The sequence below is a fragment of the Nicotiana sylvestris genome, chromosome 4 (genome assembly GCF_000393655.2).
Source record: "Nicotiana sylvestris chromosome 4, ASM39365v2, whole genome shotgun sequence".
Lineage (NCBI taxonomy): Eukaryota > Viridiplantae > Streptophyta > Magnoliopsida > Solanales > Solanaceae > Nicotiana > Nicotiana sylvestris.
Window position 1 is genome coordinate 159,730,143 of NC_091060.1, and position 17,356 is coordinate 159,747,498.

At 35.9% G+C, this 17,356-nt stretch overlaps 2 protein-coding genes across 3 annotated transcripts; both read left to right on the forward strand.

Annotated features, from left to right (window-relative positions):
- Positions 1–1,182: 1,182 nt before the first annotated feature.
- Positions 1,183–13,208, forward strand: LOC104228638 (uncharacterized). 2 transcript variants are annotated; one of them, XM_009781121.2, is made up of 5 exons: positions 1,183–1,354; positions 1,470–1,947; positions 4,624–4,819; positions 6,639–6,770; positions 12,782–13,208. In XM_009781121.2, exons 2-5 carry the CDS (start codon positions 1,625–1,627, stop codon positions 12,902–12,904), a joined length of 774 nt encoding a protein of 257 aa, XP_009779423.1. In that variant the 5' UTR covers positions 1,183–1,354; positions 1,470–1,624; the 3' UTR covers positions 12,905–13,208. The 2 variants fall into 2 exon arrangements, with proteins under 2 accessions (XP_009779423.1, XP_009779424.1); XM_009781122.2 differs by having other exon boundaries at positions 1,268–1,381.
- A 1,541-nt stretch (positions 13,209–14,749) lies between these two features.
- Positions 14,750–16,858, forward strand: LOC104228640 (uncharacterized). Its single transcript, XM_070173802.1, has 3 exons — positions 14,750–15,379; positions 15,580–16,013; positions 16,390–16,858. The coding sequence occupies exons 1-3, from the start codon at positions 14,750–14,752 to the stop codon at positions 16,856–16,858; spliced, it is 1,533 nt and encodes a 510-aa protein (XP_070029903.1).
- Positions 16,859–17,356: the final 498 nt, after the last annotated feature.

Sequence of the window (17,356 nt, forward strand, 5' to 3'; positions counted from 1 at the left end):
GTTTGATATTTGGTTTATTATGGAAAAATTGATTGTGTCTGTATATTTTCTTCATTTTTATTTTTGGAAACCAAAGGTCAAATTGATTTTTCTTTCATTCTTTTATAGCTCTTGCCGTGGTAAAGCTGGGAGTATTAGTATTAATTCTTTGGATGGGTTGTCAAGCATAGGCGAATTCAAGACTTAAAATTGACTAACTTGAGCTAAAATCCTTAGCACTAAACTCATTATACTTTTAAATTTAGTAAAAATTTTTAATATATAAATCTATTTTCGGCATTAAAAAAATAATAAGTATCGACTCTTGTTTAAACTTTTATTGAGAAAAGGGGACCCTTGTTTAAACCTCATTTATAGCCTGTTTGGCCAAGCTTATTTTCGGCCAAAAGTGCTTTTTTTTTGCCAAAAGCACTTTTGGCCTCAATTTGAGGTGTTTGGCCAAGCTTCGGGAAGGAAAAAAATGCTTTTGAGGAGAAGCAGAAGCAATTTTAGAGAAGCAGAAAAAAGTAGTTTCTCTCCAAAAGCACTTTTTTGAAAAGCACTTTTAAGAAAAATATACTTAGAATCAGTTTTTTAAAGCTTGACCAAACACTAATTGCTACTTAGAAGTGCTTTTCAAACTAATTAGCCAAACACAAACTGCTTCTCACCAAAAGTACTTTAGAGAAATACACTTTTGAAAAAAAAAAATACTTCTCAAAATAAGCTGATTTTTGCAGCTTGGCCAAACGGGCTATTAGACCGTGCTGGCTAATTTTTATCCGCGATACTAATCAACAATCTTATTTCTTCAGACGTGACAATTTCAGTTCTATCCTTCCATTAAAAATATGCTCTTCTCCTGTTTCTAGAAAGGACTTGTATATGCAATTGCTACAATGGAAAATGAATTTTAAATATATTTTTATTTGTTTGTTTATTTTTTTAATAAAACTATTCTTTTTAGAAGAACTATATATATATATACCAACTAAAAAAATTAAACAATGTACTCGGTCGGATTCTTTGTGTAACAATACTTTTTTCTTTAAGGCAACCCAAATTGACCAAGCTTTTGAATGGATATCCAAATTAACTAATCGAAGAATAAGTGCCTTGTTTAATGGAAAAAAGAAGGAAGGAAAATAAAAAACTAAGAAATCGAAAAATCCCCTAAAAGAAGGACACGAGTCCCAAAAAACTAGAGGAGAAAAATCACAGGTGGAAGGGAAGGCTTCCATCGCGTCACGGACAAGTATAAATAAATTAACTAAATACCTTCCTATTTCGTTTTCTGCCTGCATCTCTATATTCACATTGAATCATTCCCCTTTCTTCGTTTCTCCTCCTAAATTTCTGAATTATCCGCAGTTTGGTACGTTCTTCTTCTGCTTCAATTAGGGTTCGTTACCCATTCCACCTACAAGTTTTTTTCTTTTTTTTTTTCCTATTGTTTATTGCTCAGCTAAATTATATGTTAATTTTCACAGATTAGGTCAAGAATTCATTTATCATTATCAGCAATTCCAATATTGTTTCTCTATGAGGGCATCCGATTGTGTCCGCCTTCGATTCTAATTCCATCAGAAGCACCAAAAAAAGGAATTTTTAAAGTATTTTTGTAATTCTAATAATTGCTTCTTCAATGCCGTCGTTTGTTTCAACATCGAAGGCAATTAGGCGTTTAGTTACGTATCGGAACATATTTAAAAGGACGGGAGTTGATAATTCGGGTTGGGGATTAGGGAATAATGTTCAAGTTCGATGCTTGAGTGGCATTGCTGGTGTTCCTTCACTTGCTCCGGGTTGTTATGATACTGGTACCAAGCTCATTAAGCCTTCGTCATCATCGTTGGGAGAAGTTTATAGGATTGGGCCTTTAATTCAAAGCAGAGGATTTTTAGGCTGCGGTGATGGGGAAGAGGGGAGTATGTTATCCAAAATACACGAGGAGAGGCGTGTCTTGGGGTAAGTCCTTAATTACAATTTGCAGCTTTTATGATTATCGATCATGATTTATTTTAGTATTAGTAGAATGGAATGATAAATTTGAGTTCTTAGTTCATTCGTTGTGTTTAGATATGCTATGTTAATACGATGATTTTTATTGTGACGAACGAACATACATCCAATGCTAAGTGAAAATTATTTTAGAAGATGTAAAGTTTGAACTATTTTTTTATTTTTTTATTATTGATGTAATGTTTGTGTTTTGTGACTTATTTTTTTTCATTTCCCCCTTTTTTAATCTTCTCTCCCATTTTTGAGAAAAATATGATGGTGAGCAAATAAGTAATATGTGTAAGATACATATAGATATAAATCGATAAACATGGGCAAAACCTAAGGGATTGTATGTTCAGTCTGGACTACTACAAAGGGAAAACTGAAGTTACAATTATTTAACTTCATCTGCTAATTGGCTAGATCAATGCATGGAAAGAAAAGTGGGATGAAGGAAGAAATAAAGATACAACCTTTAAGTTTTGTACCAATTGAGGTTAATGGAAGGAAAAGAAGAAAAGTAAAGGTACAACTTTCTAAACTTTGAGTACCAATTAGGTGAGGTAAGGTGAATGAAAAAATAAGGAGAGTAAAGAAGAAAAGTAAATCCCTTAAGCTTTAAGTATCAATTTTCATGAGAGGTGAATGGAAAGTAAAGAAGGAAAGGGAAGAATAAATGTAAACGGTACAATTATCAAGGGATTAAGTACCAATTATGTAAGGTGAATTGAAAGAAAAGAAGAATAAAAAGGTAAATACAACTCTTAGAATTTCTGAGTACTAATTGGGTAAAGTGAAAGAAAAGGGAAGAAGAGAGTGAAGTATTACTTTGTGATAAACTTTTTTTCCAAGTACATTGTGGAGCGGCATGGTCAGTGAGGATTCACGTATCCAATCCCAACTTGCTTGGGATTGAGGCATAATTGTTGGTGTTGTTGTCTTCTCACCCTTCTCCAAAGAAAGTATTCCCTTCAAGACATAACTTATTTATCCTACCATTTTCCCAATTTTTTTTACTTCGTATTTTCTTCTGCTACCAAACGAGAGGAAAACAATTCCATGTATTTTTGTTCTTGTCATTAGCACATCCAGGTTCCAAGCGTGATCTTTACATTGTAAAATTGTACTGAACATAGAAAAGGACAACCTGTAATTAGTGTTGACACCAAATCGAGAAGTTACTTTAGGGTTTTTGAGGTTTATTAGTACTATAGCTATGCCTAGTAGCGTGTGTATGGTAATGTCGTATAGCTCCTTATTGGAAAAAGGTAAGTAATGTCGTATAACTCTAGTATGATCCTTGTGATACATTTAGATGATGATGCATATCATTGAACTCGTTGGGGGACTGCTTATGTTGGTATGTTGTATGCTCTGCTTTTCCGTCAAACTGTCTAGATAACTATATTTAGGGCTACAAACATTCTTTGAAGCTTTGACACAGTTTGTTCAACCACTATCATAATTCTTATATCCAGCACACCTTTTTGGTTTATTGGTGCAATCAATAATGTCCTCATTTGATGATCCACAATCCTGTACCATCTGACTTCTCAAGAATAAAGAGAGATCTCAGGAGAGTACATTATTTTAAGTTGTAGCTACAATTGTCTAGAAAACATGCCTTGTCAACATAGGCCAAAGGTTTTCTTGCTCCTTTGTTTATTATTTTTCTCAAGGGCAGAACCAAGTTTTTTGCCATCCTAGATCGGCCCCGCATGTACCAATAGCAATTCAGACCACCTCTAAGCCTTGCCCTCCTAACCTATTTTTGTACGAGCAATCATCTTAGAGGAGGCTATTTAAAAGAGACCCATGTGATTAATTATTTCCTGAATAGTCCAGAAAGTACAATTGTTATTCGCTTACCCTTTGGTAATACATTATGCTTATAAAAAAAAGTCTGTTACCCTCAATTACAGTAAGGGAGCATAAGAATTTTATATTCACACAATTTCACAAGAAATGAAAGTAAATGGTGGTATTTAATGGGAAACAGGTAAAAGAACAAATGAGATGTAACAGACGTGGGAAGGAAAGGCCCCATTTTCTGTAATTTACATGACGGATAAGTAGTGAAAGGAAACATAATAAAATAACATACTTACGTCTTTGGTTAGAGAATAATGAAGACCGAATTAAAAACCATTTATTTCCAATTCCTTAAGTCAGCAATTTACTCCTCCTGCTTAAGAATTAATGAGGATGCACTTTATGGGAGTAGGACTTGATCTCAGCATGTTTTTACTATTCAAACTTTTTAATGGTTAAAAGAGTATGGCTGTTGAAGAGTCACTCTTTGCTTTCAAATTTTTCTTGAGCTACAGGAGGGAAAGGATAACTTCCATACTTTCACTACTACTTACTATATGAAACACAAGAAAACGTAGGCATTTCAGCAAGTAAAATTTTCAGCAGAGTTGATGATTCGCTCTGCGTGCTCAGTTTTCTCTCTTCTTCTTTTGTGAAATTTGGTAGCGAATTTGGTTTGATTTTCATCTGCTAGAGATCCATGCTGATTACTCCTTCTAGATAATTATCTTCATTTCAAGTCCTGAAACGCAAAACTGTCTTTCAATCCCCTACCGCTATCAGAGAAGTCATTGGACTTGCAATGATAACTTGTTTCATTATTATTAGTTACTCTCCAGAGCAGTTATATGCTGTGGTTGCTGCTGTTGACTTGTATGAAGATTTCCTCCCCTGGTGTCAAAGGTCGGAGATTTTAAGACGCCATCCAGATGGATCTTTTGATGCTGAGCTAGAAATTGGCTTCAAATTTCTCATTGAGAGTTATGTGTCTCATGTGGAACTAACCAAACCAAAATATATCAAGGTAACATTGACCCATGAATCTATATTTATTATTATTTTTAAATTTATTGTGGTTAAGCATTTCTTTCAATCTAGTTCGATGTTCTTTCTTTTAAAATGTTTTAGTTACTGTTTTTCTTACAATAACTATTCTATGTATCATCATGAATTGTTATCACCTGGATCTTAGTAAGATCAATGGTATCTCCATTCTTGAAATCATGCAATTACTAGAGTGGAGGGTACCAATCAAGAGTTAGTTCATTTGCAGATATGCCTTCTAATTGAAGCTACGAGTGTCAATGGAAGGAGAAAAGCATAACTAAAAAGCTGGCGTTGAATTTATTCTTGAGAAGTTGGACTTTGATTGGGGAGAGTGTAAAAGCTAGTAAATTTACAACTTCAGAATTCCACATCTTTTTTGGGGACAACTACTATTTTAAAAGGCATTATTTTCATAAAAAAGCATTATTTTTCAAATTCATGGCTTAGATGAGGTAAGGAAGTTTTGTAAAAGGACTTGCAATCTTTTGGAAACAATTCAGATATAGCAAACTATCCATATAGGCGATTCTAACTAGTGTGATTCCAAGCAGCTGGATCAAGGTTTAGTTATTGTTGGTAAACTTAGATTAGGCCCGGTATTTGGCAGGAGCTTTTATTTTGGTTAGAGATTGTAGATCAGTGTAGGGAGACCTAGCATATGTATACCTTGAGATTTAGAGAACCCTAATTTGCCTTGCAAAACTAAGATTGGGTACTGGAATGGGGAAAAAACCCAAATGAAACTGATGGGATATTGATGATTCATATGGGCGACTCAGCTAGTTTTGAATTGAGGTTTAGTTATTGTTGTTGTTGATGTACTGTTTAGAAAATATGCGGTATGGTGATAGAATCCCAATTTGTATGGCGAATGAAGGAGAGTGTATGCTAACAAAATGAGACATCAATGGATTTTGTTAGCTCCCTGGTTCTAGAGTGACAGTGTAAAGGGGCTAGCTGCAATGCTACTTTTGTTCTTTTGTAACTTTGCATCTTCTTGACGCCTTTTGAATAAAACATCTTACTTCATAAAAAATGAGACATTAAAACTCGAAGAATCATACAAAACAGATAATTAGAAGTGTAGAAGAGCATGCTAGAAGCACACATAGAACTGATAAGAGCAGAAAGATTAAGCATAGTTTTACATATTTTAAAGGTAGGTTAGAGGCAAGATGGCTTCTCTTCCTTTCTGCGCGTCATTTTCCCTTTCTCTGCTTGTTGTTTCTTTGGCATTTGGGCCTTGGTTTTTTTAGGGCTTCATTATTACTATGAAGTCTGACTTGATATCACATATAATTAATTTTAACATCTGAACAAGATTTTCAAGAAAAAAGAGCAAAAAATTGGGAACTTTTCCTATCTGTGTCTTGGCGTTATACACTTTCAACAAGTGGCAGAGTGTATATTGGGGGAAAGTACCGAAAGAAGAGGACACGGCTGGTCATGCATCCACCAAAAAACCATGGCTCATTCTTCTTATGCCATTAACAGGTGTCTTGTAAGTAGCATGTTGATGATAGGGATTTAAATTAAGGTGGCGGGAGGGTCACAATGATTTGTTACTTGGTCTACTTTTTGGGGTTCTCGGATGAAAGGTTACTATCCTCTATTATATATTTTAAAACAAGAATTTAAATGTACATGACATATCAATTAGGTTCTAAAACTTTAGGATATAGGTATCATCAACGAGTATCTATCCGTTTGTTCAAGTAATCTGGATGGTTTTACCTCTAATGACCATTCTGGATTATCTAATTCACCTTTCTTTCATTTTTTTTTTATTGTTGCAGACAACTGCTACTGATACTGGCCTTTTTGATCATTTGATTAACATCTGGGAGTTCAACCCTGGACCAATTCCAGGATCTTGTAACCTTCACTTTTTGGTGGATTTTAAGTTTCAATCTCCGTTGTATCGACAGGTAAATGTTCCATTTCGATATATTACAATATTTGACATCTTAGCCATTTTACTATGTGAGTAACAATATTCAGAAGATACTAATTACACTGCTGCATATTGGAAAACTTTTGGGGTTTGCTTGACTGAGGTACACTAGGTGATTATCTTATTGTATTGATATAGACCTTCCTTGTCCCTTATTCCAAATTAATTCTTCAGTTAATTGTTCTTCATTTGCTTGATGCACTAAAGAATCAAACCACATGAGTTCGGGGGTTGAAAATATCATTTCCCTTTACTACACGGAATGCATTTTGAACATCAAGTAAATCACTTTTCATACTCCTATCTCTCTGTAAAAATAATCCACTAAGGGTGTTTGGTATGAAGGAAGATGTATATGTATTCCTTGAAAAATGTTTTCCTTGGAAAATAAGTGATTTTCTTATTTTCCAGTGTTTGGTTAAGTAGCAGAAAATATCTTTGAAAAATATATAATGTACGCAAAACACTATATGAGACGAAATGGGTAAGGGCAGGGGAGGATGGTAGGTTGGGGTCTAAGGGCCGGAGTGGCGGTGGCTATGTTTGGAGGGGTGGGGGGAGCGGAATAGGGTGGGGAAGGTTGAGAATTTTGGAAAATGTTTTTCCTCGTTTTGGTAGGGAAGTCATTTTCCTCCAATTCGAAGAAAATGAGCTCATGAGGAAAATGTTTTCCAAAATATTTAGGCCAACCAAACATGTGAAAATTGGAAAACACACCTAAGGCTTCAATCTTATGCCTCCTAAATTTATATTTTTTTTTTGATAAGATAATGGATTTTATATAAGGCATCAAGAAGATGCAAAATGTACAGTGCAGTAAAAAACATTGTTAGCTCTATTACAAAAGGCCTAATCTAAAGTTAAGGAGCTAACAAAGTCCAAAAAGGCTTCCGGGGAATTTACAGGTGAAAGGTTACTCCAGCTACATAAACTTGCTAAGCATCTAGCCTTAAGTATGTAATTTGGAGTAGAAATGCCCTCAAAACATCTTGTGTTTCTCTCAGTCCATATACACCAGAAGATACAAGCTAGGATCATCTTCCAAACTTCCCTGATGGATTTTCTGACCTTCCATGAACTCCAGCTAATCAATGCATCTTTTACACTTTTAGGCATAACCCATTTGAGACCAAAAGCTGAGATGAACATGTTCCATATGTCAGTAACTGTTGCACAATGTAACAAAAGATGTCTATTGGTTTCAATAGCCTGTTGGCACATATAGCATCTGTTGACAATGTGAAAGTTTCTCCTAGTGAGATTGTCCTGGGTGAGGCATGCTTCATATAAGGCTATCTAGCTAAAGCAAATCATCTTTGGTGGTAACTTAGTTCTCCAAATTAACTTCCATGGCCGATTGACTACCACTTCATTCTGATCACAAAGGGAGAGATAACCCGCCTTTACAGAGTATTTGCCATCTACTCTATCACCCCAAATGAGACTGTCTTGTGCCTGGTCGTTGGTTTGGAATGACCCAAGCCTCTCCAATAGATTGAGTAGATCCTGTATCTCCCAGTCTTGCAAGTTTCTTCTGAATTGAGGGTTCCATGTGTTATCGGCTCTGTTATTTGAAATTGTTGAGTTTTTCCAAGTGGATATTGAATAGAGGGCAGGAAATTCAACTTGTAGTGTGGAGTCCCCCAACCATCTATCTTCCCAGAACTTGATATTTGCTCCATTGCCTACCTTGAACCTACAGTTGTTGTGAAATTCCTCCCCTAGCTTGCTGATATATTTCCAAGGGCCTACTCTAAATGGTGTTGTAGATACATTAGTACACCAATGATTCTTGGTACCATGCTTTGCAGTCACCACCTCCTTCAAAAGGACTTGATCCTCTTGAGAATATTTCCACAACCATTTCATAAGCATGCTCTTATTGTGGATTCTGAGGTCTCTAATACCTAGACCACCTTGAGATTTAGGTTGAGTTACTTTTTTCCATTTCACCAGGTGGAATTTGTGGCTTTTGCTATTTCCTTCCCAAAGAAAGTTCCTCCTGTATTTATCAATCTGCTTCAGCACTTTTCCTGGGATGGGAAATAGGGACATAAGGTAGGTGGGTAGGTTGTCCAGGACACTGTTGATGAGTGTGAGTCTGCCTCCCATAGAAAGGTATTGCATTTGCCAATTAGCTAGCCTTCTTTCAATTTTGCCTATAACTCCACTCCATATATCAGTAGACTTGAATTTGGCACCAAGCGGTAGCCCAAGGTATGTGGTTGGTAAGGTACCATTATTGCAGCATAGTATGTTAGCCAGGCCCTCTAGATTGGTTACATTATTTACTGGGTAAATGACACTCTTCAACATATTGATGTGTAAACCTGAAAGAGCTTCAAATATAAGCAAAGTTAGATTTAGATGTAACACTTGAGATTCTTCAGACCCACAAAAGATGAGGGTATCGTCCCAAAGATGAGGGTATCGTCCCATATAATAGATGGGAGACAGACACAGTGTTCCTAGGACTGATACCAACTTCAAATCCTTTGCACCATTGTAAGTTCCTGGCTTTGTTCAGCATGTTACTCAGACCTTCCATGGCTATGATGAAGAGAAATGGGGAAAGAGGGTCCCCCTGCCTAAGTCCCTTTTGGGGAGAGAAGAAGCCAATTGGACTTGAGTTAACCAGAACAGAGTATTTCACAGTTTTAGTGTAGAATTTCATCCATTTAATCCATTTGTCGTCGAATCCCATTTTCCTCAACATCATAAAGAGAAAGTTCCAGTTGAGCTGATCAAAAGCTTTCTCTATATCTAATTTGCACAATAGACCTGGTTCCCCTGATTTGAGCTTCCAGTCAAGGATTTCATTGGCAACTAGAGCTGCATCAGTGATCTGTCTACCTTTTATGAAGGCATTTTGCTGTCCAGAAATGAGCTTCCATATTACATTCTTCAACCTTTCGGCCAGAAGTTTTGCAGCTATTTTATAAACACTTCCTATTAGACTTATTGACCTAAAGTCTCTTAGCTCCACAGCTCCCTTTTTCTTAGGGATTAGAGCAATGAAGGAGGCATTGCAAGATCTCACCATCTTGCCATTCTGGTGGAAGTGGTTCAAGGTGTCAATTAGGTCTGACTTGATGATGTCCCATGCACTTTGGTAGAAAGCCATTGTGAATCCGTCTGGTCCAGGAGCCTTATCAGGAGCACATGCTTTGATGGTAGCTCGGATCTCATCTTCTGTGAAGTCTTTTTCTAGCTCAGCTTTTTCCTCTTCTGTAATGCTTGCCAATCCCTCAAAGTTAGCAGTAGGCCTCCCAGGTTCATTGCAGTAGGCCTCCCAGGTTCATTCTCAGAATAAAGATTTTGGTAGAATCCCAAAATTTCATCCCTAATCTGATCCTTCTCCTCAATTAAGTCATTGCAAACCTTGAGTTTATCAATGTTGTTTTTCCTTCTGTTGGAATTAGCTATCCTCTGGAAGTACTTGGTGTTTCTGTCCCCTTCTTTAAGACAGAGTCATCTGGACTTCTGCCTCCATGAGATCTCTTCTGCCAATGCTAAATTCTGGATTTCAGTTTTAAGTGCGACCAATTTGGAGAGTTCAGCTGAAGATAGAGCCCTATTCTCTGCAGCTTGTTCCAATGCCAACAGATCATTCAAGGCATTGGTTCTTTGAATTTCTACATTCCCAAATACTTCTCTATTCCAAGTAGAGATATCTTTCTTGAGCATTTTAAGTTTTTGAGTCAAAATGAAGTTAGGGTTGCCATTAACTGTGTAGCCTTGCCACCCCCCCTTAACTTTATCAAGAAACCCCTCAGCTTGTAACCACATGTTTTCAAATTTAAAATAAGAAGGGTTTACCTCCCAATCTCCACTCTCCAGCATAATGGGCTTGTGGTCTGAGATGACATTTGGAAGTACCATCTGAATCACCTTCCTGAAGGTGTCACTCCAATCGTTTGCTATAAGAAATCTATCAATCCTGGAAGCCTGGTATATGTTTTCACCCCTGGACCAAGTGAATGAAGCACCTTGAAGAGGAAAATCATTAAGACATAAATCATCAATTGTTTCAGAGAAGCTTTTCATTGCCTTAGACCTTCTGCTGCAATTTAGCCTTCCATGTTCATATCTGCAGACATTAAAGTCACCACCAATCACCCAATGCTCATTCCATAGCCCTCGAATAGCTGCGAGTTCATCCCAAAGCACTTTTCTTTCGGGATTTGTATGTGGGCCATAGACTCCTGTAAAACACCATCTGAAATCTTCATGAACACTTTCCAACATGCTAGAAATTGTATAGATTCCCTGATGAAGTTCTATGCAATTCCAGCTTCTCCTGTCCCATATTATCACCACTCCACCCCTGCTATCGCTAGCAGGTAATCCACTCCAACCAGCCCATCTGGTGCCCAGTAACTGTTGTGAAAGCCCATCTGACCATTCATCTATTTTTGTTTCCTGAATACATACAATATCAGCTTTCCCGTTCTTAATTAGAGACTTCAAAGTTTCCCCTTTTTGCTTTCATTAAGCCCCCGTACGGTTATCTCTCCCTTTGTGATCAGAATGAAGTGGTAGTCAATTGGCCATGTAAGTTAATTTGGAGAACTAAGTTACCACCAAAGGTGATTTGCTTTAGCTGGATAGCCGTATATGAAGCATGCCTCACCCAGGACAATCTCACGGGGAGAAACTTTCACATTGTCAATTGATGCTATATGTGCCAACAAGCTATTGAAACCAATAGACATCTTTTGTTACACTGTGCAACAGTTACAGACATATGGAACATGTTCATCTCAGCTTTTGGTCTCAAATGGGTTATGCCTGAAAGTGTAAAAGATGCATTGCTTAGCTGGAGTTCATGGAAGGTCAGAAAATCCATCAGGGAAGTTTGGAAGATGATCCCAGCTTGTATCTTCTAAATTTATATTTCACGGCCTGTGACTCATCTATTACCACCACAGTAGCAGAAGCATGTCGCTCAATATTTACTACCTACCTTCTATTTCTGCAAATCCACATTGTTTGTCTACTTTTGCCACGATATAAGCTGATGCATCAAATCATAGGACTAAAAGGAAGTATATGGAGAAGGATGGAATTTTTGCGGCTGTACTCTGATAAGTTGCATTCTGTTTTTCTATTGGGTCACTGGGGGTAAGCGGCTGAAAATGGGCTTAAATTGTGAGCATCAGTATCATAAGTTAATGTTGGACATATGGGATTAATTTCCTTCTGTGTTGGTTATGTTATATCAACTAATAAAAGCTGATGGTTCCTTCGTTTGGTAATGTTTTGGTGCTTGATATCGTTCTTGCAGCACAGTTAGACCGTTATTTCACTTTATTTGTAGTGCAAAGCTTCTTAAATTCATTAGTTTATCTAGTAAGTATTGTGTTTCATTTTCCTCTTTTGATGGTTACGTCTGATAAAAGTCACTACATATAATCCATCTTTTTGATACTATTTTGGTGCTCGACACCATTTTCATCTTTTTGAGGCGCTAAGCCATTTCAGTTGTTGTCTTGATGGTATGAAGCAGATGGATCCCTCCTTCAGCTCCAACATCCTTCCCATTCTTTTCTTCTGGGAGTGAATTTATAAGAGGATTTAGCACTTGTTTACAGTAATCTGGATGATGTTCCACCTATTTATATTTTGTTTGTTTGGTTTGATAAATCAGGGTATAAGCCAATTCTCTCTTCCAAGTTAGTAACCTCAGCTACCTAAGTAGTTATATACTTTATTAAGTACTGTACTTGTGAATTTTTATTTGAGTGGGTACTGAAAATTGAACTGTTTAGGCTGGATATGGTATTTGGCTAACTAGAGGCACCTCAACAATGAAAAATGAGATTGCTGAATTTACTTAATGGAGTTGATTTTGCTTTTGCTATAATTTGTACTAAAGTTTGTTTGGGAGTTTCAGAAACCCTGCTTTTATTTTTCAGTTGATTGATTAAGGTGCCTTATCTTAACTTACTAACTAAAAGCCATGGGGGCATTGTTCTTTTACAGGTAGCAAACATGTTTTTTAAGGAGGTGGTCTCTAGACTAGTAGGTTCATTCCATGATCGTTGCCGTATAATATATGGACCAGGGGTTCCGGTTCATGAAAATACATATCAACAAAGGGTGTGAAAACTGGTGTATTGTTTGTTGATGAAATGAAAACATGAGGGGCCAGTTCAATTTTCCAAGTGCCAGTTGGTCCTATTGCATTCTAATTCTTGAGTTAATTCAAAACTTGAGAAAGTGCTGATTCAGCCTCCCTGGTATTCCCAATTTTCTCAGAATTACTAAATTTACTTCTTTTGGTTTCTTCTGGCGGGAATACGTTGGGCCCGGAAATGTAACTGTTCTGGTTATGCCATTTCATTGTATCATATTGCCTCAACTATTACTTGAATCAGTTCATAAGGTATTTTGACTAATGTTTTTAGAAGCTTCTGTAGAAGGATAAATATTCCTTTAATTTACATTAAAGGTATAGGGATGCTATCGATCAATGTAACATACACCGTACTCTTATTTATGAAATTTAATAATTGGGCCTAGCTAGTCTTGATAAAAAAGGGCGATGTGCACAAATAGTCACTAACAACACCTGTCTTTATTTTAAAGGCAGTGTTTTAAATGTCTTTAGTCTTTAGCCACTGGTTTAATAAACTTATACCTGACTGGATGAAAATACCCTTCTGCTACAACTTATACCTACGCTTTTATTAACGATCAGCAGCAGCAACGCTAAATTACTTCACTGTGATCGTCGAAATTGCAGAAGATTCTCTTCCGATTTCAAACTATAGAATTCAACATTCTCATCCAAAAATCGATATATATATTTACAGTAAGTTATACTTTTATGTGTTTCTGTTGATTTTTATTTCGTCATAGTTATACTTTTTCCAATTTCTATTGATTTTTATACAGTAAGTAGAAATTTGATATTTTTGTTTGAATTTCTTGATTGATAAAGTTAAGGACATCGCGTCCTGTGATAATTCTATAAAAATTGAGCACATAATATTAAGGACATAGTGTCCTGGTTTTGCAAATTGAATTGAAAAAGTTAAGGACACAATGTCCTTAACTTTGTTGCTGTTCTTCTGTATATTAAGCACATATTGTCATAGTTTTGCAAATTGTTTTGCAAATTGTTTTGAAAAAGTTAAAAACACTTGGTCCTGAACCTTGAGTTTCAAGTTGAAAAGTTCAGGTGTCCTGAAATTTGACTTACATGTTCAATATTTAAGGACAGTTGGTCCTTAACTTACAGTTATTAGTTAAAAAGTTAAGGACAGGTAGTCCTTAACTTCAAGTTTCAAGTTCAAAAGTTAAGGACAAGAGTCTTTAAGTTTGACTTGCAGGTTCAAAAGTTAAGGACAAGAAGTCCTTAAGTTTGAATTACAGGTTAATTCTATAAAAATTGAGCACATAATATTAAGGACTACCTGTCCTTAACTTTGAAAATTGAATTGAAAAAGTTAAGGAGACAATGTCCTAAACTTTGTTGTTGTTATTCTGTATATTAAGTACATACTGTCATAGTTTTGCAAATTGTTTTGAAAAAGTTAAGGACACTAGTTCCTGAAGTTTGAGTTTCAAGTTGAAAAGTTCAGGACACTTGGTCCAGAACTTTGACTTACATGTTCAATATTTAAGGAGAGTTGGTCCTTAACTTACAGTTATAAGTTAAAAAGTTAAGGACGGGTAGTCCTTAACTTTGGGTTTCAAGTTCAAAAATTAAGGACGGGAGTCCTTAAGTTTGACTTGTAGGTCCAAAAGTTAAGGACAGATAGTCCTTAAGTTTGAATTACAGGTTCAAAAGTTAAGGACGGGCAGTTCTTAAGTTTGAATTCCAAGTTCAAATGTTAAGGACACTTGGTCCTTAACTTGGTCTTGAACTTACAGTACCTGTTCTTAATTATACAAGGATTGCATTATAAAATATGTCCTGAGTTTCTCATTCTCTTGACTTGCAGGATGGAAACAATATGCATTATAGTTGCTTTTAATGGTAGATGGACTGAAGACTATAAATATCTTGATCATCAAACAAAGCTTGTTCTAGTACCTGAGGCAATTCGGTTTGAAGATTTCATTAAACTGATCTTTGAAGTTATTGAATTGGATAGACATAAGTTTGAAGCAGTGATATGGTTTGATATCAACCTTGGAACAAGCAAGGGAATTCTTGTATCCAAAGATTTAGATCTTCACACATGTATAGAGTTACTAAAAACTCATTCACTCTTCAAGGGCTGTCGTTTCATTGTTGATATTTCGGAGAGAGTTTTTGGATCAACAAGCAACGAACATGTCAACACAGAAACTCAACATGACAATCAAAACAAATGCCAACAAATAATGGAAATAGATATGGTTGAAGCTCAAGCAATAACTGAAGAGGTGCTTCAAACACATGTCAACAGAGAAACTCAACATGACAATCAAAACAAATGCCAACAGATAATGAAAATAGATATGGTTGAAGCTCAACCAATAACTGAAGAGGTGCTTCAAACATTTGATTCTATTCAAGTAGAAGAACAAATCATTATAGAGATTGACAACGAACAAGCTTTGGGTATTCAAGTCTTAGAGAGTGCACCGGTAATCGAAGAAGTTGCTGAAAAACCTCTACTCAACTAACTAGATGAAGATCAAATTTGAAACAAAAAGAATCCCCAACTACGATATTAAGAGAAAATGCTTCGTTGGATGAAATAAAAGTGGGATCAGTATTTGACAAAAAGAAGAGTATAATTAACTATTTTTTGAATATAGCAATTAAAGGACATTTTGAATTCAAGGTTGTTAGATCAAGCTCAACAAGATATTCGTTGAAATGCAATGATGATAGGTGTGATTGGTTTGTGCGTGCTTTCAGAATTAAAGATTCAACACTTTTCAAGATAGTAAAGATTGATAAAAAGCATGATTGCTCTGTTAACACTGTGAAAGCTGATCAAAGGCATGCAACTTCAAAGTTGATTAGTGGTTACATTATCGACAATCTTCGAGACCCAAGGTTTGAAGTTACACCAGCTTTTGTCATCTTAGAGATGCAAAAATTGCATGGACTAGACATTGGGTATCACAAGGAGTGGCGTGCTATTCAACTTGCTTCCGTTTTAATAAGAGGAACTCCCGAAGAGAATTGTGAATTATTGTCTTCATACTTGTATATGATGACAAGTAAAAACCCGGGAACTTATACTAACATAAAGATAGACGACAACAACATGTAAACAGTCAAAAAAAAAGTTTATTAGTACGTTTTATAAAATTTGGGACATGCTGTCTTTAACCAGTTAACTTTTGAGTTGTAACCAGAAGTTCAGGACTGGCTGTCCTTATCTTTTGAACTTGTAATTCAAAGTTAAAGATTGTCTGTCATTAAGTTTTGAACTTTGTACTCAAATTTAAGGACTGCATGTCCTTAACTTTATAACTTGAAACTCTAAGTTAAAGACTGACTGCCCTTAACTTTTAACCTTGTAATCTGAAGTTCAGGACTACCTGTCCTTAACTTCTGTTAACCTTGTTTTATATTGTATTTTCAGGTTTCTTTATATGTTTTATGCATATTGATCATCAATATCTGGTTGGAAACATTATAGACTAGTGATTGCTGTTGATGCAACTTTTTTGAAGTCAAAATTTCGTGGTGTTTTAGTGATTTCAGTTTCAAAGGATACAAATAACCAAATTTTCCCACTAGCCTTTCGAATAGCAGAATCTGAAAATAATAATTCCTATGAGTGGTACTTTAGTCAGCTTCGCAATGCAATTGGGAGCCGTGAGAATTTAATTTTTTTATCAAACAGGCATCAAGCTATTGCATATGGCAATGCAAAGGTATATCCTGAAAGCCATCATGAGATTTGCATCTATCATTTGGAGCAGAACCTAAAGCGAAGGAAGGTGAAAAGTGAGGTCATAAAACTTTTCCAAAGTGCTGCAAGAGTATACAGGCGCAAAGAATTTGATCTATACATGTCAGATATAGCAAAAGTGGATAAGAAGACTTATGACTACTTGATGGAAGAACCACCGGAAAGGTGGGCACGTTCTTGTAGTCTACGATGAAGATATGACATGCTCACAACAAACATAGTTGAGTCAATGAATTCTGTCCTATTAGAAGCAAGGGAGATGCCTATATTAAGAATGATGGATTTCAATCAAGTGAAGCTACAACGTTGGTTTTATGAAAGAAGAAATGAAGCAGAAGGAACTTTTTATGATGTTTCTTGTTGGGTAGAGGAGGAATTGAAGAAAAAAATAGATTTAGCATTACTTTGAATGTAAGTATTATGTTCTATGTTTACCTTATGATTTTAATATAATTTAACATAATGTACTAACTTATAATTTTTCAACATTGAAGGTCTTCCCTGTTGATTCATGGCGTTCTAGAGTTGAAGAAGAAGGAATAACTTTCTTGGTAGACTTGAACCAAAGAACATGTTGATTGTTTTCAGTTTCAATTCGATGAATTACCAGTAGGACATACTGATTCTTGGATTGTACCAGAGAGTGTTAAGTCACAAATTGTTAAACCTCCAAATTTCAAAGTGCCACCAG